The following is a 22,302-nucleotide window of genomic DNA, read 5'->3' as shown; positions in this document are numbered from 1 at the left end:
CAACTGTCTTTGCCCCCCCTAGTTTTGGCACCTTGCTCCCCCTCTGCTTTTGGAACCCAATTGCCGCGCCTGCATCATGCATCATCACACAGGGCCTTCATTGGGTATCATGGTATTGGGCGCCATCGCCATAGGTGTTCGTTCACGTCTCATACGCATTCAAGGGACATTGAACAGCCAACGGTACATCACACAGGTTCTCACCCCTGTTGCTGTCCCATTAATCCATGCACTGCATAATGCCACTTTTCAACAGGATAACGTGCGCCCCCATATTGCAAGGAATGTCCTCGCATTTATGGAAGCTAACCACGTGCCCCTGCTTCCTTGGCCAGCACGTTCGCCAATTGAACATGTCTGGTCCATGGTGGGTCGCCGGCTGGCCCAACTCAGGTTTCCGGCACGTAATGTTGAAGACCTCTGGCACCGTGTGGAAGCCGCTTGGGACGCCATACCACAAGCAGACATCGATAGACTCATTCTGTCCATGCCTCGCCGTGTTGCAGCAGTTATTGCCGCCCGTGGAGGCTGTACACGCTACTAGCTCCTTGGGGTTATGCAACCATGTTCTACGTGTCACATGTCACACCACCGAGCTCTAACTGTAATCATTTTCTTATCTTATTATGAACTACATATTTGCCAAGTTTCGTGTTTCTATCTCATTTCCTTCTGGGTGATGCAATTTTAATGGTGAGCAGTGTACATATATATTCACAAGAGATGCAAAAGTTCATTTGCATCTACAAAAGGTTACGTGAACCTAGAGATTTAACATTAGTACACAAGCAGTTCTTTGAAATGCAAAATGAATTCCTGTTCTGCCAGATTCAACTTCAGAAATACGAGTTTTGGGAGCACTTCAGGAAGGAACCTACTTCTTCTCTTATCCCAAATCTGTTCAGCAACACTGAACACTCAATCACTGAATACTGATGCAGCAGGTATGCCCAAGTATTTTCTCAGGACTTGCTTCAGGATTGAATACTCAATTTTGAATTTCCAATACAACAGCAGATCCTGGTTCAGCAATGTATTGTTTTATTTCCGATTTATAGTTAGGTTGATCCTCTGAATGAGAGTTTGCAATAATTTTATTACAAAAACTCTACAATAAAGACGAATCATAACCAAATTTTCAATAAATCTTACAAAACTAAAATATAAAACTTATTATATGGTAAAACTCTAGTATAATCTGTACCGGTTTAAATATCGGATTTTTGCTGATTCCAATACCGATGCCGATGTGTCAATTTCAGTCGATTTTCATACATCTGTAATCGGCTTCGGCACATCCCTACATGAAATAAATAAAATTCAAATGTTATATATGTACCATTTAATTGAATTGAATTGAATTAGAATTTTTGGATTCATTGGAATCACACAAATCCTTTATATTGTTAATATATCCGTTTGTGGGTGGTGAGAAGTGGTGGTAATACATAAGGTTGAAATAGAAAAAAAAACACATCTGCTCGGACCCTTGAATTTTAGGAAATTTCACCTCGAAAAGTTGGAATTATGCTTGAATTTTAAGATGGTCCTAGAGTGGTCATCCTGATCGTAAGGTTGTTTTTCAGGATACGGTGATTTCAGAGTGTTTTGCAATGTCACTAACAATGGTGATCTTTTTCTTGACGGTACAAATGTTACGTAAATAGTGGTCAGTTTCTCAGATGAACTTTCTCTTTTTGAGTTTCAGGTGTTGGACATTTACGACTGCGGTTTAGGCCTTTTGAGGATCGGTCCTTTTCATTACGAACCTCTTCGAGGAGTCAACCTTTGGCTGCAGCAGTCGGATGAATTCATCCTTCAACATCTCTCTACGTCTCCTGAAGTCGAGCCACCACATTTCGTGCCTAAAGTCCGGGCGACGTTGAAACACATCAAGGAGCATCCTTTCCCGGCCATTACCATTTTCCCGGACAACAGACCGCACTATTACAGGAGGGATGAAAGTGGTACGTGGGTGCCGGTACGATATTAGCCGAGCGATGTTTTTGTTCTTTGCAAGTTGATCCGGTGAACGAGTTGTTAATTTTGAGTTCCCAGGGTGGGAACGTGTGTGTTGTGTGAACATGTGTGCTAACGAATGTGTGTTTTGGGTGAACATGTTGTCGTTCAAAAGGAAGTTGTTGTTGTGCTTTTCCGTGACCACACGGAGGAGAACCATTGTCTTTCGGTCGGAACAAATGTTCATGCTGTCACTCGGAAACGTGAGTCGACGAAGGAGCCATTTCATGTATATTTTCAGGAACTTGTAGCATATAGAACAATGGAAGCATGGTAGATCAGAAAGTTACGATTGTAGGTTGATCACCTATAGACTATGTGTATCAGATGCTCGTTAGTGTAAGTGTTTTCATAATATTATTATTTTTTCTTAGCCTCAGAAGTTCTATGCATGCAGCTACATTGGGGATTACGTATAATTTGACTTCGTTGGTGGAGCAGTTACCAAATTGAATAGTTCTTTTGTTGACCTTCGTGTATTTTCTTCTGCTATACTCTCCTACTTTATGTTGGTGTGTACAAACTCTCCTTCAAGTAAAGAAGTTATTATTCTTGCAGTCATTTTTTATCATACATGGTTGTTTTGGTTTACATTGTACATAAATGACATGTGATTTATTTTTTTTAGTGTGTTATATACTTACATTTCTGATTTAGACTCAACCAGTGAAATATGGTTATGACTTTGGTTATACTTTCAACATAAATAGTTTCTTTTGTACATTATACTTCTGTTGCTGGAAATGATACGTAACTTTATCAAAACTTAATATAACATTTTACAAATCATAATTCTTGTTTCCAAATCACAGAATGATGTTATTGGTACAGTGAATATTTTGTGCTCAGATTCCCAAAACAATATAAATTTTTACATTGTGCAAGGTATTTGATTCATAATATTTAAATTATGTGAAATATGTATAATAAGGGGAGCACTGTGTCGTCCCAGTGAGAGATCATTACAAATTAATTGGTTGCCATCTACATAAATTTGCATATAGGAGTTCGTCCAATGCAACGCATTGCCTAGTCGTATGAAAATAGATTTGGGTCATTCCATATCAGATTATCCAATTTAATATAAAATTGGTTGCATAACTATTTCTTAAAACATATTTTCAGTTCGTTTGCTTTTACACGTTTTGGGATATTGGAACCAGTGTTTAAAGTTCGCCTGGGGTGGCTGTTTTTACAATGTATCAGATGACAATTTTTGCTGACGTAGCTGTTTATGGAAACCTAATATCTCGGAAACCATTAGATTTAGAAACCTGAAATAAAATTAATTTTGTAGCTACTGAAGTGCCTTTCCTAAGATATTCAGCTAAGTTTTGCTCAAAATCGCTTTTTACTGCTAAAATTAAATGGAGACTTCATCAACAACCGGTAAAAATGTATTAATTTTTAAATGAAGGTGTTTAGTTTAAAGCTTAAATTTTTTGTTACGTGCAAGACTTAGTTACATACAGGATGTCTTCAAATAATAAATCATAATTTAGAAATACATTCCTCTTTTTTCCAACATCAAGTCAAGCATGGTTGTTCATGGAATTTGAACAGTTTTCAGTATTAAATAACTCAAATTGGTCCTTAAAGTTAGATTCCAACCATTGTGCAATGCTCCATCACCAGGTGTTGAACCTGGAACCCTTTGATTACAAGAGTGGCCAGCAATTCGAGTAATTACATTTCTGTAACTGTAAACAGTTATGTGAGCAAAAAATGTCATCCGCCATGTTGGAAAAATTAATTTCCCAGGAGAAATAAGCACAGAACATTTTTTTTAATCGCTGGTTCTGATATACTGTAACATGCACAAATCCATGTACTAAAAATGAAAATTTTCTAAACTGGTCATGTAACCACTGTTAGATGATTTGATATGAAATGACCCATTCGTGATAAGTTGTACTAGCATGATCATCTTGAAGGTGCCTGCTAGTGTACTGCAGTCATTAGTAACAACGTCATTCGAGTTTAGTGTTGCGTTATTGTGAATCTGATTGTCTTGACACCTCTTTTTCACATGAGGTGCAAAATCACTGCAATTGGCAGGGCTCTGTTTTCTTATAGAGTAAGGAGCTGATGAGATGCATGAGAATATTGGCCAAAATTGACACCACCATTAGTATTGGCTAAATGCAATTTTTATACCAATTCCGATATTCTGTTTCTTACCTTTCCAATGCATTTATCACTGTGCCATGAAAGCACATTTAGGGGATATGGTGGTAGGGCCTCGCATATTATCGATATCGGCCAATTTGGAGGCTTATATGATCAGCACCATGCTCTGGCTGCCTTTACCCCCCAGGGTTGCCCCCACGTACCTATTGATTTGAGGCTGGGTGAGCCCCAGAGCTGCTTTATGAGGGGACAAGGTTGGAAAAATTCCGAACTTAGATCACCCATTCTGGGAATCGAACCAGGGTTTCCCGCATGATCCTACCGACTGGACCTCTTATCTTTGAATACCTGTCAACTTTCTGAAAGGCATCATGTCTCATGGCACATACTTCAGATCCATTAAAAACATGATGCGATTTGATTCGATATTTTCAAAAATTTAGTAAAATGTCTGAGATCATTAATATTTACTAAATTAAAGTTGTACACTTGTTAAGATTTTGAATCTTTCTAACATTTTATTCTGAATATTAACTTATTCTGTACCATTGCATGGGTCACTCACTTTTGGTGCAATTAGTTCCAGATTCAATCTGGTTCGAGCTTGAAACTTTTGGTGTTGATCAATTGAGGAAAATTGGGGAGCTGCTTGAAAGCAATAATCTGGTCTTGAAAGCCAGAAAACAAAAGTGATGTGCTGATCCCTTGTTTCACCAAGAAGTGTAGTTTCTTTTCCACAATAATTTCTCATGTTAGCGGTAGGAATTGCACTATCTATAGCCAAATTTTCTTTCCGCCATGCATGCAACTTCTAAAGACTAGCATATGCCAACCAGCTAACCAGTCAGATCACTGCCATGCAAACCTGATTGATGTGTAAATCTTTTCCATTACTGGTTATGGAAAACATGAATTCACCAATGAAAATTCAAAACTTTTGCACTAAATTTACCAAATTTTTGTTCTTGTTCCTTTACGCAGTATTTTAGTAACTTACACCATTTATACAATACCCCCTTTTCCTTTCATTTAGCGAGCCTTCCTAATGGCGCAGTGGTAGCGTTGTTGCCTTGTAATTGAGAGGTCTCAGGTTTGATACCTGGTGGATCGCACTTTAAACTGTAGGTCCAGTCCCGATTAACCTTACTGTGCATAAAGTGGACTTAAAACACCAAATCAATCAATCCTTTAATTTAGCCATACAAGGAGCATACATTTTGGCATAAGATAATGCAGGGAATGCATCAGAAAAATTCTAGTTGGACATGCATAAGAAAATGTAGAGATGAATATAGATATAGGAGAAGTATTTCTTTTACACGAGAGCGCTCAACTAAGATTATATTAAGTAAGTAAGTAAGTAATAATTCTTGAGCGCTCCCGTGTAAAATAAATACTTCTCCTATATGAAGAAATTAGAATGTAGAAATGCTCATTAATGTCGTCGCAGAGCAAGCTGTCCTTTTTCTCACAATTGACACATGCGCAGCATGCACCACATGCGTTCAGGAGATGCCTCCATCATGATACTGGCACGTACACTTCTGGGTTGTTATGATCCCAGAGACTTTCAGTAGAATAATTTCGACTGAGTTCACACCAAGAAGTTGAGGGTTTTCTGACCGTACCATCACATGATGTTATCTAATATGTGACTGGGAACACACTGCAGCTCAAGTAATGCTTTACGAATCTTCATTTTTGCATTGTGAGATGAGCTTTAAACTGTATCGTGACTAATTTTAGCGAGGTTGTGGCCATGCGTCATAGTGGGTGGTGATGGATATTAAAATTTGAATTTAGTTCCTGAAAACAGGTCTCATGTTTGAGGGCAACACCACACATAAATTATGCACAACTGTACACAAGATGCATCATTCAGTAATTAACCCTTTCACTGCTGAAGATATGCATATTCCTGTGATGGCACTCTGTGCTCAATAAATTTTACAATTAGTAATTGAGTTCAGTGACGTATTCTGAAAATTTGATCTAGTTTACTGCAGTAATTCTTATTTATTGTATATATATTTATTATATACCGGTTCTAAATTAATTAGTTGTGATAGAAATCAAAGACATATGCAGGCATGCAATTAAAACAAAAACAGGAGTCTGACAACTTCAAATATTCTGTCAAGTTCTTTATTTTTATAAAATCAATATTTTTACCAAAAATTGTATCTGGAGGGAAATTTCTCTTCATGTAGCAATAATTTACTTAAGTTCTGGTTTAGAAGAGTGTTTTAATAATTTGCATAATATATAATGAGCAATTACCCATATCTTAAAGTTAAATGTGTAAAAATTTGTGAAAAAAGTTTGTTTACTGGCGGTGAATACAGTAACATGAGGAATATGCCATTGATTGAGTTTTACTTAATATAATCACATTTTCTTACACAAAATTAAAATTAAAATAGATTTTATATGAGTTCTATACTTTTAATGGTGTTTACTAAGGGGCCACATTTGTACATCGGCATCATGTGAAATTTCACTGTTGGAACTAAATAATTAATCAAAATCAGAATGTTATCACTCGATTTGTTTGTAGTTAGAATTTCTCTCATTCCTGCTTCCGTAAGCTAGCATGGAAATGAAACTTGCTGCTAGGCACCATCTTTAACATCCCTGAGATTCCTATAGCTACATGGTTAGTTAGGTGCAATAGCACCACTTCAGATGTTTTCCTCTAGATGTCATCCAAGGAGAAGAACCAATATAAAAATACTTAACATTCGGTTCGTAAGAGATGTCTCTGCATGCCTGAGAAGTTTGAATATTCTAAGTTACGAGGGATGTTTTTTTAAGTAAGGTCCGTTTTGCCAATAAAAACCTACATAGCCGAATTTTTAGTGAAAATTTATTTTGCATCAGATTCTACATGCCTTGATCTATTTTCCACATAGTTTCCATGGTTATTTAAACATTTGTCATAATGCATGATATGCTTGTACACCCTCCTCATAGAAGTCAGGCGCCTGGGAGGCAAGCCATTCGCCAACTCTCGTTTTCACTTATTTGTTGCTGTCGGCCAGTGACAGCGTGGAGATTGTGAATTGTCCATTTTACTGGATTTTAGCAATACCGCATACACCAAATTGTTACTGATTACAGATGGCTGACGAGAGCGTGGCTCATCATGCACATTCTCCTGTCTGTCCTTGAACATTCTTACCCATTTCCGCACTTTTCTATCACCGATTGCATTGGAGCTGTACACTTCACAAATCTGGCGATGACTTTCTGCTGGTGCTGCCAAGAACCGGACCCCTGACCATATATCACAGTCGGCAGGCTGCTCGATCGTCTTAAACATTGCAATCACACAGTATGAACTGCACACAAAGACAACATGGTGCCAAATGGTGTCTGCTTCTGTGCAAGGGATGCTGGGAGTTCGTGCACACCATGTCTGCACAGGATATATAGTGAAACCATGAGCAAAACAACCTGCTGAGACCCGCGACTCCTGTGCACCGTACCCCGGCGAGTAGGGGAGGGGGAGAGTGGACCATGCTTCCTTATGGCCCAAGGTGGAGGGAAGAAGGGAAAGCTGCGCGGGGACTTTCCGTCCCAAGATTTTTTTTCCTTGTGGTCGATCTATAGCAAGTTACTGGCTAATGGACCTTACTTTAAAAACACGCCTCATAATATTGTCAGTAAGAAACAAACTATTGAGTATGTGATACGTGAAATCTGTAAATCTACAGGTTCAGCATAGAGGACATGCATCTCACAGAACTTACCTACAGCAGTGAAAGGGTTAAAACATTCAATAGAGTTGCAGGTACATATACGTTGCAAGAACATTGTAATTATTTTTTTCCCCACCACAAAAATGTGACGAAGCACTAACACCTGTTCAAATTACACTCCGAAAATGTAGATTTCAAGCATGGTAATTGCACATAAAAATTGTACTAATCTTTACTATGTTGTAATTATGGTTAGTGGAAGTACCAAAAGTACAAATGGTTGTTTTTTTGTTACTGATAACAAAAATCTTCAGAAGAGGAAGATAATGCCTTATTCACCGATGAGTTATAGTGTTGTTAGTGTACTTTTTACTCTTTGTTCGCAATTCCATGAATTTAACCCCTTAACTGGGTATGATGTGTACATAAACATTTTCCCTTTGGTATGATGTAATGTTACATCCATGCTGTTTAGAGGCTAACATTCCCTGAGTATGATGAGTTGAATCTGATGCCATGACTCCTCAGTAATATTGTTTTTTCTTCTACCAAATGCTCCCAGAATATGTTGCAGTAATCGACCTTTTGCCCACCAGAGTGCACGATGATGCAGCACAACGTACTGCAGGATCTTGTCGTAACAATTCAAATTAACACGTATTTTGTGCTGTAAAAAATTTTGAATACTTAATCCCCCATCAGCAAAGAGCCAACTTGGAATTCTGCCTTTTGCGCAGGGAGGTTCACATGAGCCCTAGAACCAATCAGGTTGATCCAGTGAGCATAGTAAGAGGAACTTCTTGTGGTAAACTAAATCTCAAATTTATGCCACAGAGCAACAGTTCAGGGCCCAATCAGGAGCTAAGCGTAATGGCCTCTCTCTGTACTGTGAGGGAGGTGTACATGTTGACAACAGATGTGTGGCAACACCGCTTTTTTGCACTTGGAAACTTCCACATCTGGAGGCGATACAAGTCTGGGAATGGGTGTGAGTGTCCTTTCATCAGTTAGATATCATCATCATTATCATCATGGTTAGCCAAACATTGCATAGAAATTATATAAAATAGGAACCTTTGGTCAATGCGAGGGCAACTGTTTTCGAATTTTCCCCTCGTTTCGAAAAACCGCTATGACATTCCAAAATCTGAAAATTTACATGTGCTTAGAATCCCTTCTAGAACATTTGCGTGAATTTTCACGTGGCTTGTTTTCACTGTTAACTAGATATTATCAGTAGTTTAGTAAACTCACTTTACCACAAAACTATTGAGAATGAATGCTCTATTCTAGAGGATATGTAAAATTTTCAAATTTTGGAATATCGTAATGGTTTTTCGAACGGAGAGATTCCAGAACAGCTGCCCTGGCATCGAGTGAAGGTTCAGTCCAGCTTTAAGAACAAAGGCACAGTTACCTTCACAGAGCACAAATAACCAAACAACAAGGAGATGTACGTGGCCTGGTGTTGACAGAAGCTAGAATTCCACATGGCTTGTTTATGGAAATATATTTTTTGAAAGAACTGTAGGAACTGCACATGAATAGAAATAGTTTTTCATGTATGTACACATGGCTTGCATTGTAGAATTATTTTTCTGTAGTTTACGGTTATTACAAGCATAAGAAAACAGTTTTTCGTTGTGACGTTTCAGGAAAACACACACTCCCTTCAGCAGACATTTATTTTCATTTTGACTAAAGATACAGTTATAACAATGGTTAGCAATTTTTTTTAAACAAAAAGAATCCGTTATATAATGGATGTTGTCAATGTTACATTGTTGTAATATACCGTGCGTTCATTTCGATCTTCGGCCGAGAGATCGGGAGAAGCGTGGCGGGCGGCGCTGACGGAGATGCCGACATTTGCGGCCTGTAATGCCAGCTTATTTTTATGGACATATGCAGACATTTATATAAATATTGCAAAACGAGCACTAACCTTTGTTATAAGAGTACGGTTTTAATTTTTGTACCTTAGTGGCTGTATGTGCTGATGATTTTGACACGCCCATCTCCTGTGAAACATGGCGTAGAGGTTTGTTTGGAGAACGTTCTAACGCTGCACCAATTTCATCGAGTTTTGCTTCGGTTAGAATCACTCGTTTTTGCTTAGGTGTTTTAAAATTTAACGATCCAGTTTATCGTAATTTAAGGACAAGATGTCTAACCGTATCTCTATGTGGGGTTGAAACGCTTGGGAATTTATGTACAAATTGCCTACACACTTCCCGACACGAGTCTGTTTTCACGTAAGTGTCATACATAAAAATTCTTTGTTTTAAAGTGAAACTTGAGCTGGCATTCCAATCGTCTCACTGACACAACACACACACACAATGCAATAAAACAAGTAACAACAAGTAACCAAGAATAACACTCTTGCGCACAGTACGAAATTAACACGCTCTTGGTATACATCTGCTCGCCACTATATTCACAGCTCTGTCTTAATCTAGTCGTGAAGGAACAAAAACTCGAGCTCGGAGATTTCGGATTGCAAGGAAGCTCACGAAAACCAGTGACTTTTGATGGTTTCGTCTGCAGCGTAATCTTGATACAGTGTTGCACATTCGAAACCTCCAAACGATCCCCATCGATACAAAACTTTTTCAAGGATATAAACTTAAGCAGGATGTTACTGGTCAAAACTATGATTAAAATGTTTTATTATCTGTGGCTCTTAACATCGTTTCTAAAGCGTATTTATTTGTGTGATGAATTACAGAAGAACTTTTGCATGTTATAACACAGGTTAGTGCTCGATTTGCAATATTTATATAAATGTCTGCATTAGTCCATAAAAATAAGCGGGCATTACAGGCCGCAAATGTCGGCATCTCCGTGAGCGCCGCCTGCCACTCTTCTCCCGATCTCTCGGCTGCAGATCGAAATGAACGCACGGTAGTAACTTAACTGTGAAAAGAAGCAGTCTGTTTTACTTTTATTTCAGATAAAAAAAACTTGATCACATTATTTTTTAATTTAAAATTATGAATCCCAAATATCAGCAGGTAATTCAAATTCATCATTGTTTTCACAAAGTCTATTGATGTTTTGTTACATTAAATTTTAAAGATGGTGGCTTACTGCATTTGTGAAAAAGAAAACCCCATACTGGATCTATGTTACCATTTTCATTATTTAATTTATTCCAGTGTTCTCCTGAAACATCACAACGAAAAACTGTTTTTTATGCTTGTAATAACCGTAAACTACAGAAGAATAATGAATAGAGACCATACATGCAGAAATATGGTTTTAAATAGCAATAATATTAAGTTAAGAAAGGAAAATGTTCAATCTCCATATGAGATATGTATACATTTGTTGATTTTAATTTCGATTTTCTAGCTTTACTCGACATTCAGATCAGCGTTTATCTACCACAATTAAAATAGAAATACATATTCTAGAATACATCAGGGTGTATTCAATATTCAAGCTCATTTTAACATGCCCTTAATGTAATATAACGCATATTGCAGTATTGAATTTTCTCCAGCACTGTACAAATTCTATGAAAAATGCCAAGGGGATGTTACACCTGCAAAGATACTCAGTTAACAGGTTATCCTTACATAGCCTCTTTCTTAAGTTACACATCTGTTTAGATGCATCTGATATCCTTTATACTCGGTGCTTTTACTGGCACAAGGTTCTTTGTTGTTTATTGGGTTAAACTTGTTTCGTATAGACAAATATATATATATTATATATATGCATATATTATTACATTAAATAAATGGTGCCAAGAATATGTGAGAAATATGTAAAGTGCCAGTATGTTGTGTAGCAGTGTTACATGACTTATTTGTAAAACTGTTGAACAAAAGAAATAAATATATTTGAATACATAGTTGTACATGAAGCATTATGCTTATTTTTATACTGTGCATTTACCATTATTGTAAGAATGGAAGGAGCAGGTAGGTGTGGAATGTTTTATTAATTCTTATTTAATTTTGTATTATTTCATACAAAAGAGCATAATTACTCAGATTTTAGAAAATTACATTTTAAAAGTAACCAAGTTACATTTACTTTGCACACAATGTAACCCAGTTGCACTTACTAGTTTAGAAATACAGTAAAACCTCGTTAATCTGGACTAATGGGGGGGGGGGATAAGTTGACCAGTTTAACGAAAGTCCGGATTAACTGGAATAACCTAAAAGAACAATAGAAAGTGAATTAAAACTCCGTTTATAGCCACAAAACACGTTTATTATGGTGTATTTAAAGGGCATAGGCCTAAATACACTATACAGTACAGTACAAAGTCTGCGTGAAACAGAATTTCATCAGTGGTTGACTGCCTTTTCTTTGGGAAGTTCTGTTGTTGACTTCTAGCCACATTTAAAACCTTGCTTTCTGCTTTTTTTCCCTTTTGCCTGTCCGGATCAAGCAAAGTCCGGCTTATCGGGGTCCGTATTAACGAGGTTTTACTGCACAGGGTTATTCAAAATGAATGGTACAACTTTACACAGTTATTAAGACGTTACTATTTAGGATAGAAAATCAGACAAGGCACCAATGTAAAGAAAAACTCTGGAAGTTTCATTCCCACTTAGCGGGCTTATTCTGCTTAGCCGATGCTCCACCAGGATCGCCAGTGTTGCAAAATGGCTAATGACCAGTAGAAGGCGTATTGTGTGATGAAGCTATCGAGAACTGATTCAATCACAATGGTGCAAAGACATTTTCGCATGCTTTTCGGTAGTAATGCATATGTTTTTCCCTTCCGAAAGATTTGACAAAGTGACAACTGCAAATTGTTAGTGCCTTTGAAACCGTTGACAATGACTTGTTGTCTCGTGCATAGCAAGTACTTGATCATCGTTAGGACCTTTTCTGCGTGACACGTGGTTCCCATGTTGAATCTTTGTAATGTGAGTCATGCGAGTAAAACTTCCACAGTTTTTCTTCAGGTTGATGCCTTGTCTGATTTTCTATTATAAATAGTAACGTCATAATAACTGTAAAGTTGTACCATTCATTTTGAATTACCCTGTATAACTGTTTTATTTAGCATACTGCTTAACGGGTCTTGAAATAGAATTATCACGAAACGGAACCCTGTACTTTTGTTAGCATGGTATTGTCTTTCATGCCTCTGATTACTACTGTGACTAGATTAATGATTAGTGATATGACGTGCTGTATTGAAATTAATTACGAGGGTCGGCTGGAAAGTTTCTGGCCTGAGGGGGAAGGAGATGTGGTAGCGAACTGAAATTTTATGTGCGTTCTACATAGTCCCCTTCCACTTGAATGCACTTTCCCCAGCGTTGCTCCAGTTTCTCTAACCCACTGGAAAAAAAAATATTTTTCCTGGGGGTGTAACCAGTCATTAACAGCATCCATAACATCATCGTCCGTGTGCGGAAATGCTTGCCCTTCAGGTGTGTCTTCATGGCAGGGGTCGAGATGATGACACCATGTTTCATCCTGAATTACAATCCTGTTCAGAAAGTCTTCACGGTCTGCACGCATGTGTTGCAAATGTGCAACTGAGAGCTTCACTCGTGTGTGTTTTTGGTGAAGTCTGGTGGAACCCAATGCGCAGCCACCTTGCGCATTTCCAAATGATCGTGAATAATGACATGCATGCCCTCCTTCGAAATGCCTAGACGTGTTGCAATAGTTTGTTGCGTCAGTCGGCGATCCGCCATGATCATGTCATGCACTTTCGTGATGTTGTCGTCGATGGAAGCACTCCGCAATTGCCCGGTTCGAGGTTCATCACTGAGGGACTGTCGTCCACGTTTCAATTCATTCACCCACCACTTCACTGTTCCATAGGATGTAAGGTGTAAGGTCCTGTAAGGTGTTATGCATGTCCTCATGAATCTGTTTGGCCGTCCAACCCTTCAGGAAGAGATACCGAATCACTGCACGATTGGCGATGCGCTGCTCAGTCACAGATGGCTCCATCCTGGCTCACAATTCCTCCTGCTGAAAAGGAACGGCTCAACATTAGAACATGTAACCTCGTAGGGTATCCATATAAGGACTACTCTCTAATATACAAAAATTTCATGAACCAAAAATGCTTCCTTCTGGGCCAGGCTAGAAACTTTCCACCCTACCCTCGTATAGTTAGTATTGAAAAGTTTACATAAATATCAAATAATGCAAAATATATTGGACAAGAAGCTTCTGGATTTTTCTACTTTTTAAAATGTAAACAGAGAGAAATCGTGAATGGTAGTCAGCTTGCCCAAAAGGGGAACAAAATTTGAATTACATACACATATCCTCAATACTTTGTCTTAATAATACTTATTAAAAAATGGTGTACTGGCTGCAGCTCCAATGCACCGCACTTGTTTCCAAGGCAGCATAGAAATCGTCATGCTCTGGTCGGCAATAACACATCTCTATGTTCAAGGGAAGCTTATAATACCCCACACAGGAAAGGAAAATATAGTGAAATATCGATAAAAAAAATAATAGTAATAAATCAACAAAGCGGACCAGCTTGACGTTCCAACCTGACTTGTGGGCATCCTCTTGCATGATAATGCAAGGCCCCATACTGCTGTATTGGTGCAGCAGTCAATATATATCCACATCCTCCATATTTGCTGGACAATTTCTTTCAATTCCACTGAAAGGGAAACAGCGTCAAGAAATTCCAGCAATCCAAAAGTTTGTGACAGATGTGAGAAGCATCTGAGAAGAGCCTTTCTCTGGTTACTTCCGAGACCTCCAGATATGCTTGCAACTGCATATCGATAGTGGAGGGGATACTTTGACAGGACCAAGGGCCATTAGTTGGTGAGTTGAATACATAATTTTTAACTTCAGTCTTGGAACTTTTCTGACGAAGGTTATATTTAGTAATAAAATTCATATGTCCCGTGAGTGGGAACTAATTATCAATGGTTGGGATGTGTCATTCATAAACACCAGAGAGGTAGAGGATTCCCCCACCTGCCTTTCAAATCACATCCTGTAAATATCCGTAGTGACAGTAAATGGATAATTCAAATGTTGGATGCTCAGTTAAAATAGATCTAGATATCCAAATTGAGAATATTCGGTATATAGATCTCCACCATTTGAATTATCAAATAATTATTTTATAGTATTGATGGATATCAAGTCAATCCAGATATCTGGATATCCATCATGATCATGATAATTATCATCCTAGAAGTCGGTAAAAAAAAATATATATTGATATTTTTAGATCAAAATAATGCCTTCAAATTCATCTTTAGAAAATGATAATTATTCCTCACAAAAATGATATATAAATATAAACAATCTTTCCAAATTATATTTATGTACAGTTGTAAACATCAATTTGTATAGCATCCTAATTGCATTATTCATACATCAAATTTGAATTGATAGGCCATTTATTATTCTCAATAAATAGTAAGAACAAGTCACAGATGGTAACACTGCTATGAAATATTGAATGATGGGTATCATGATAATAATAGAACCTATTATTTATTAAACTAAGGACTTCTTTTGAATATCCATGTGGTTGTGTAATTTTTTATCCAAGAGTAGTGAAGTAGGTAGAGGAATAGCTGTAGAGCTGTAGTGAAGCTACTTTTTAGTAAATGAAGCTGTATGTAGTACAGTTACGTTTTGGTAAATGCAGTTGTAGCCAAGTGACATATTTAGAAGAGGGGCTATTGTGAAGATACTTTTATTATTATTATTATTATTATTTATTATTTCCATAGGGTTACAATTAAGCCATACAACATTTCATTTTGAACAAAATTAATACAAATAATGACTTGATGCCCTATATACGTAGTAAAAAAAAATATGCAAAAGCTACATCTAAGGAAAATGTGATGAATTTACATTAGTATATATAGTGTTCTATAGTAACAATGAAATAAAGAAAGTTTGAGAGTTATACACATTTAGAAGAAAAGAAAGTGTAAAGGTGAGTGGGTTTGGATATGAGTGTGTACGGAATTGCTGTTCGAAGTACAGGGATGAAAATTTTATGTGTGTGGGTGGGGGATGGTGGGGGTAAGCACTGAAAATAATATTACTGGAGTTAGATTTTATAGACATGTGAACGTAGAAGATGACAGAACTGCGCTTTGCTGGTACTGAGTTTGATCTTCGTCGGGAGTGAATTCCAGGTTACCGCTGCTAAGTACGAGAAAGACTTCTGACCAAATCTGCTTTGTTGGGTTTGGGGATTACTAGGTCTCTATGTAAGGACGATCTGGTGTTTCGGGTGCTGAACTCTGAGCGGAGCTTAATCCTATTATGCAATGGAGATGATTTGTTATGTATGCTATGGAATACCTTATTCAAGTAGATGTAATGTATTCTCGAAGTGACTGTAGGTATATTGTAAATCTTGCGCAATTGTTGGGAATTATATTCTTGGGGGTGCATGTGTATGATTCTTAAGCAATTGTTTTGGATAGTTTCAAGTTTCTTCAGATGAGTTATGTTACCGCCAAAAATAAGACTAGCACCATACTCGAATACGGGACGAATAAATGAAAGGTAGAAATGTCTATTCAGATTTCTATTGAGATATTTACGAATTTTGCGGAATATGTAAATATGGTGATAGATTCTACGAGTATATCACCATTGTATTATGGCCTCATTTTTCAAGGATCTGAGGTTCTTTTACTTTTTGAAAATCTGAGGTAAGACAGGAAGATCATGGGTGAACCAAGACTATTTCCAGGAGGACAAAAATCGAAGTTTTTCCAAGGATGCAACCACACTTTACCAGTTATGGCAACTTCGAAATTGTGGCAATGCTGAATTATTTCAAATTTATTTACTTTCTGATGTACAAAGCACAATGAACCAAACGGCTTTTTTCACCACTCATTTTCAAGATTGTAGGCAAGAGTTCACCTTGTTCGCTGCTGGATATGGCTATATGAGTGTTTGCGATTGCCGTAACTGTTTCACCATACTGATTTTTGTACGGATGCAGTAGACGTTTCTTTTCTTGTAAATGCTATATTTGAAGAATACACATGATTACATACACAAACACACGCACGTCTTCGTAGAATGTTCCACTGCTGCCGACTGAGACTGTCTTGAGGCAGTGTTGCCAACTTTACACGTTGCTTCACTGGCGTGCTACAAGTCCCACTAAAATACACTGATTAACGATTAAAACCTGAACATTCTCCCCCCTCCTTGATTTATTAAATCAACATAAAACACTACAACAAGTTATTTCTCTGTTGGAAAAGGGATAAGTTTGTGAATTGGTCTTTTAAATGTACCCTGAGTAGTGCGAACGTTCACTACTCTCACAAGTTTATCAGATCCTGTGTAGACCTCTTCGATGACTCCAGTCCTCCAAGTGAGGGGTGGAACATGGTCTTCCTTCATTAGCACCAACATTCCTGGTCGGAGATTGGGTTTGGTTGTTGTCCATTTGGTTCTCTGCTGCAGATTGTTGAGATAGTCTCTGGACCACCGCTGCCAGATGTGTTGATAGATCCGTTGAATCCGTTGCCACCGATCCAGACGATTTTCTGCTATATGTGTTACATCAAGCTCGGGAAAGGATGTTAGAGGACTACCTATTAGGAAATGACCTGGGGTGAGATAACTATTGTCAGTAGGGTCATTGGACATAGCAGTGATAGGACGTGAATTTAAACAGGCTTCGATTTGACAAATCAAAGTCGAAAGTTCTTCAAATGTGAAGTGCTGATTTCCAGCTGCTCTTCTTAAGTGGTATTTCATTGATTTTACCACTGCTTCCTGCAGGCCATTGAAATGGGGCGCATGTGGAGGTATGAAATGCCATATGAATTCTTCTGATGCTGCATACTTGTGTATTTCAGTCTTGAATTCTTGAGACTCAAACAGCTGACGCAATTGTTGTAGTTCTCTGTAAGCTCCAACGAAGTTTGTTCCATTATCGCTGTATAAATTTCTACATTTTCCCTTTCTTGAAGTAAACCTCCTTAGAGCTGCGATGAAGGCAGATGATGTTAGATCTGAGACTAATTCTAGGTGTATAGCCTTTGTAGTGAGACAGACGAAGACTGCTACATAACATTTTCTCGAAATGTTGCTTCTTGCATTTCCTGATTTCACATTAAATGGACCAGCATAATCCACTCCTGCATTAAGGAATGCTCTACCTGGCTGAAGTCTTGTTGATGGTAGTTGACCCATTAGTTGCTCTGACACAGATGATTTTAGCTTGAAGCAAGGTAAACAATTATGTATAACCTTCCTGATGACTTGTCTTGCTTTCGGAATCCAGTATTTTTGGCGAAGTGAGGCCAACAGTAGCTGAGAGCCCGCGTGAAGTAATCTCTGATGCTCTGCTAGTATAATGAGTCTTGTTAAATGATGCTCTGATGGCAATATGAGTTGGTGTTTGCTCTCATAGGGTATTTGAGCATTTTGTAGTCTCCCACCTACTCTAAGCATGCTGTTTTCGTCTATGAATGGATAGAGACTTCTTAATGGACTATCCCTTCCCACTTGTCCATTGAGTTGAAGATCCTGGAATGCTTCTCTGAAAACATCTCGTTGTGTTGCGTTGATTATTGCTGCCAGGCTGAGTCTCAAATCGTTTGCTGTTAGCTGCTCTGTTTTCTTCTTCTCACGATTCCTTGTGTTGTGAATGAAATGCTGGCAATAGGTAATGACTCTTAACTAGTTTCGATAATGACGAAAATTTGTGGATGAAGGTCGTTGATGGAACTTGAATGACTAGTGATGTGACCCCCTTTCTTTCTTCTGTAACTTCTTCTTTCTCTGCGTGTAACGAAGAATTTGGCCACGATGAAGATTCTTCACTCAAGAATGTGGGTCCATTCCACCAAAGTATATTGTCTTGCAATGTGGCCGGTTCTACACCTCGAGATACAAGGTCCGCAGGATTGTCATGTGATGACACGTGTCTCCATTGTAAAGGACTTGTTGAATCTTGAACTTGTGCCACCCTGTTGGCGATAAAAGTTTTCCACTTGTTTGGCGGCAATGACAGCCATGCTAGGACTATCTTCGAATCTGTCCAAAAATATACTTGACTGATTGCAAGATTGAGTACCGCTAATACTTTCTTCATTAATTTGGCAAGTAAAACTGCTCCACATAGTTCCAGACGTGGAAGTGTAACCTGTTTTACTGGAGCCACTCTTGATTTGGCGCAAAGAAGTTTAACTGCAACATCACCACTTCTGTTTGTTGACCTAACGTAGATTGCTGCACCGTAAGCCTTTGTACTGGCATCGCAGAACCCATGAAGCTGTATGTCATTGATTTTTCCTTCAATCAAGATGAATCTACTGACTTGTATATCATTGATGCGTGGTAGGTTTCTATACAACTGAAACCATTGCTGCAATAACGTCGGTGGTAAGCTCTCGTCCCAATCGATGCGTTGAAACCACAACTGTTGTAGAAATGCCTTGAAACTGATGACTACAGGACTGACCAATCCAAGAGGATCGAATATTGAAGCGATTATTGACGTTACTCTTCTTTTGCTTATTTCTGCTGCGTGGGCAGATGTTGATCCTGCCTTGTTGGCGATTAAGAATTTGTCTGTGCCTGGATCCCAGAGTAGACCAAGAGTTTTGACACCTTTATCCTTATCTAACTGAAGTGGTAACTGCACTTCTCTCTGGCTATGAGGTACTGCCTCTAAAAGTGCGGGATGGTTAGAACACCATTTTCGAAGATTGAAACCGCCACTTCGTAGAATATGTATTAATTCTTCTTGTAATTTCAGTGCATCCTCTACACTGTCGCTGCCTGATAAACAATCATCCATGTACATATCTTCCCTTACAGCTCTTGCTGCATTCGGATACACGTGTTGTTGTTGTTCGGCTAGCATTTGTGTACACGCTGTTGCGAGAAATGAAGCTGGTTTTGTGCCATAAGTCACCGTTAAAAGTTCATAAGTGTCTACTGGGCTGTCTGATGAGTATCTCCAGAATATTCTCTGCAATGGTAAGTCGTCTTCATGCACCATAATTTGGCGGAACATTTTCTCCGTGTCTGCCGTAAATGCTATGCTGTGTGTGCGAAATCGTAGAATGACGGAGTACAGATCTTGTTGCAGAATTGGACCTGCTAGTAAAATGTCGTTAAGTGAGTTTCCAGATGTAGTTTTGGCGCTGGCATCATAGACAACTCTGGTCTTCGTTGTGCTGCTGTCTGGCTTGAATACTGGATGATGAGGCATGTAGAATACTTGTGTGTCATCCTTGACTGTGTCTGATTCTAACTTTCTCATGTGTCCTAAATTCTCGTATTCCTTCATGAAGTTATTGTAATCTTCTCTCAGAGCTGGCTGCCTCTTCCATCTTCTCTCCAGTTGTTCCAGTCTACTCATGGCTTGCTGACTTGAATCTCCTAATTGTGGATGATTTGGGCGTTTAGGTAGACGTACTATGAAACAACCTGATTCGGATCGCGTTGTATTTAATTTAAAGTGCTCTTCACATAGCTCTTCTTCCTTAGATCTGTGTGGCGACTCTATTCCTTCCAACTCCCAGAAGCGTATAAGTTGTTTTTCCAAACTGTCATCTGTTCTTAGAAAACATGCAGTGATTGATGAGTTGCATTCTTGAGGCATGGATCCACCCAGTATCCATCCAAGTTGCGAATCTTGCAGAACAGGGTAATTGCCTTCTCTACTTAGACGTTCTGGCTTCAGTATGGAGTAGAAAAGCCCTGCACCCAAAAGAATGTCTATCTTGCCAGGTTTATTGAATGTGGGGTCTGCCAGTGCGATGTCCGTTGGAATATTCCATGTATCGTAATTTATGTGCTCTGCAGGCATATCTCCAGTGATTTTTGGCAGAACTGAACAAGAGATTGTAGTTGAGAAGTCATTCGCGAGTGATGAAATGTTCACATTCACACTGAAGTGAGTTTCCAACGTTGTTATTTATCCCATGAATTGGAATGTACGCCCTTTGTTTCTTGAGACGCAGTCTTTGTACGGTTTCCTCCGTTACGATGTTTGATTGACTTCCATTATCTAGTAAGGCACGACATGTGACCAATCTTCCGTCCTTATCCTTCACTTGTACCAAAGCAGTTGAAAGTAGAACATGCGGTGTGTGTCTGGTCTTGAAACTGCAGTATGATGCTTGCGTATTTTCCCGATTGTGAGTCTCACTCTCCGCCACTGAGCCTTGGGTGTCGGTGTGTCTGTTCTGTGTTTCCCTTCGAACAGCACCGAGCTTCCGTTGATCATCGTGCAGCAAAGTGTTGTGCTTCTGTGAACATGCTCTGCAATGGACATTTCCACTTTGACATGAAAAACGTTTTAAATCCATTCATTTTACGGATAATGACACAAACATGAGATGTGCAAAATATCTCGGCGATATTTGTTTCGGTTCTCGAGAAACACGCATTCAAACACCGCTGAAATTCACCTACTACGTCACGGATTTGAAAACGTCCTCTCCACAGACAGGAGGTCCTCTGACGTCATCACTTAGAAATGCGTGCAGGCGGGGCATCTGCTCGTCCCGACAACTTAGCATGAGACGCGGAAGCGACAGAAATTTCACTTGCTACTGTGTAAAACAAGTATCTTACAACTTCCAGTGCAAAAATCTGTGCTCCATTTCTTGAAGATGAATTATGCCCTAGCAGCATAGTAGTATTTACTATAATTCAGCCACTCGGTAGAGGGTTTTCCCATTCGGGTGACAAAGCAAACCTTGTAACAGTCAATGGCTGAACACGTGAACAGCCTTGCTCATTGCGAATACATAGGTTAGCTCTGACTGGCAAGAACTTAATATTATAGGAATGCCTTTTCTGGAATTACAGTTATTTTCGTCATAATATTTTCTTCACAAATTTTAAGATAATACTTTTAGAACACACTGGTTTACACGCCAATGTCTGCAATATAAGAGGTGATACGGTATAAAAAGGTACGTGTAGTCTTTCAATTTCCTGCAGTAAATGACAGTTTTCTTCAGTTAATATATATATTGCAAATTTTTGTATTTAGCCTACTTTTACGTCGCTTTTCCGTTCACTTTGTTTAACCGCAACGATGAGAACGCATGGTTAATTTATTATAATTTATTTATTTATTAATTTTCATCTCTAACATCACATTTCTTCCCACTTTTGGCTAATCGCTACAATGAAGATGAATAACTATAACTACAAGCTGTATTCGAAGTCGGGGTGCAGGAGTACATCCCCCCCCACACACACACACTACCACCAACTGCACAATCTAAGTATCACCCAACCTGCCATGATAAGAGACGAAGTTTTTCTTCTGTCCCATCTCATTTCGAAAACATTCACTTGTCCCATCTCCTTTTATGAGACGAGACGGAACATGCCTCGTCTCGTGAGCAACACTAACATTAACAATAGAAGCATCGCCCTAGCTGTCCCCAAAGTCTCGAGCAAACATCCTCCCATGTAACAATTTCCAGTTCAATGAAATGTCACTCACAAGGAA

The 22,302-nt window shown here is 38.6% G+C and overlaps 3 protein-coding genes across 7 annotated transcripts in view; 1 reads left to right on the top strand and 2 right to left on the bottom strand.

The window, feature by feature from the left end:
* The window catches only part of Ntan1 (N-terminal amidohydrolase 1), a 383,084-nt gene extending 380,508 nt beyond the window's left edge, over positions 1–2,576 (top strand). For 4 of the 5 annotated variants that reach the window (XM_083136527.1, XM_083136524.1, XM_083136526.1 and 1 more), the window contains one exon: positions 1,703–2,576. In XM_083136527.1, coding sequence (XP_082992653.1) covers positions 1,703–1,993 — 291 coding nt within the window. In that variant the 3' untranslated portion in view covers positions 1,994–2,576. The remainder of the gene's footprint in view (positions 1–1,702) is intronic. The other variant, XM_083136529.1, reaches the window with a different exon arrangement.
* A 14,475-nt stretch (positions 2,577–17,051) lies between these two features.
* Positions 17,052–18,011, bottom strand: LOC145999737 (uncharacterized). The gene has a single exon (XM_083137018.1). It carries the CDS (start codon positions 18,009–18,011, stop codon positions 17,052–17,054), a length of 960 nt encoding a protein of 319 aa, XP_082993144.1.
* A 436-nt stretch (positions 18,012–18,447) lies between these two features.
* LOC145999736 (uncharacterized) lies at positions 18,448–20,640 on the bottom strand. The gene has a single exon (XM_083137016.1). The coding sequence runs from the start codon at positions 20,638–20,640 to the stop codon at positions 18,448–18,450; it is 2,193 nt and encodes a 730-aa protein (XP_082993142.1).
* Positions 20,641–22,302: the final 1,662 nt, after the last annotated feature.

This window comes from Lepisma saccharinum, chromosome 15 (assembly GCF_977018435.1).
Source record: "Lepisma saccharinum chromosome 15, izLepSacc3.1, whole genome shotgun sequence".
Classification (NCBI taxonomy): domain Eukaryota; kingdom Metazoa; phylum Arthropoda; class Insecta; order Zygentoma; family Lepismatidae; genus Lepisma; species Lepisma saccharinum.
Note: the sequence above shows the minus strand (reverse complement) of the source record. Positions and strands in the feature narration are given on the sequence as shown.

Excerpts from the sequence above, each read along its gene's own strand:
- LOC145999736 (XM_083137016.1), bottom strand. The coding sequence starts at position 20,640 with ATGCCTGCAGAGCACATAAATTACGATACATGGAATATTCCAACGGAC.
- LOC145999737 (XM_083137018.1), bottom strand. The coding sequence starts at position 18,011 with ATGGGTCAACTACCATCAACAAGACTTCAGCCAGGTAGAGCATTCCTT.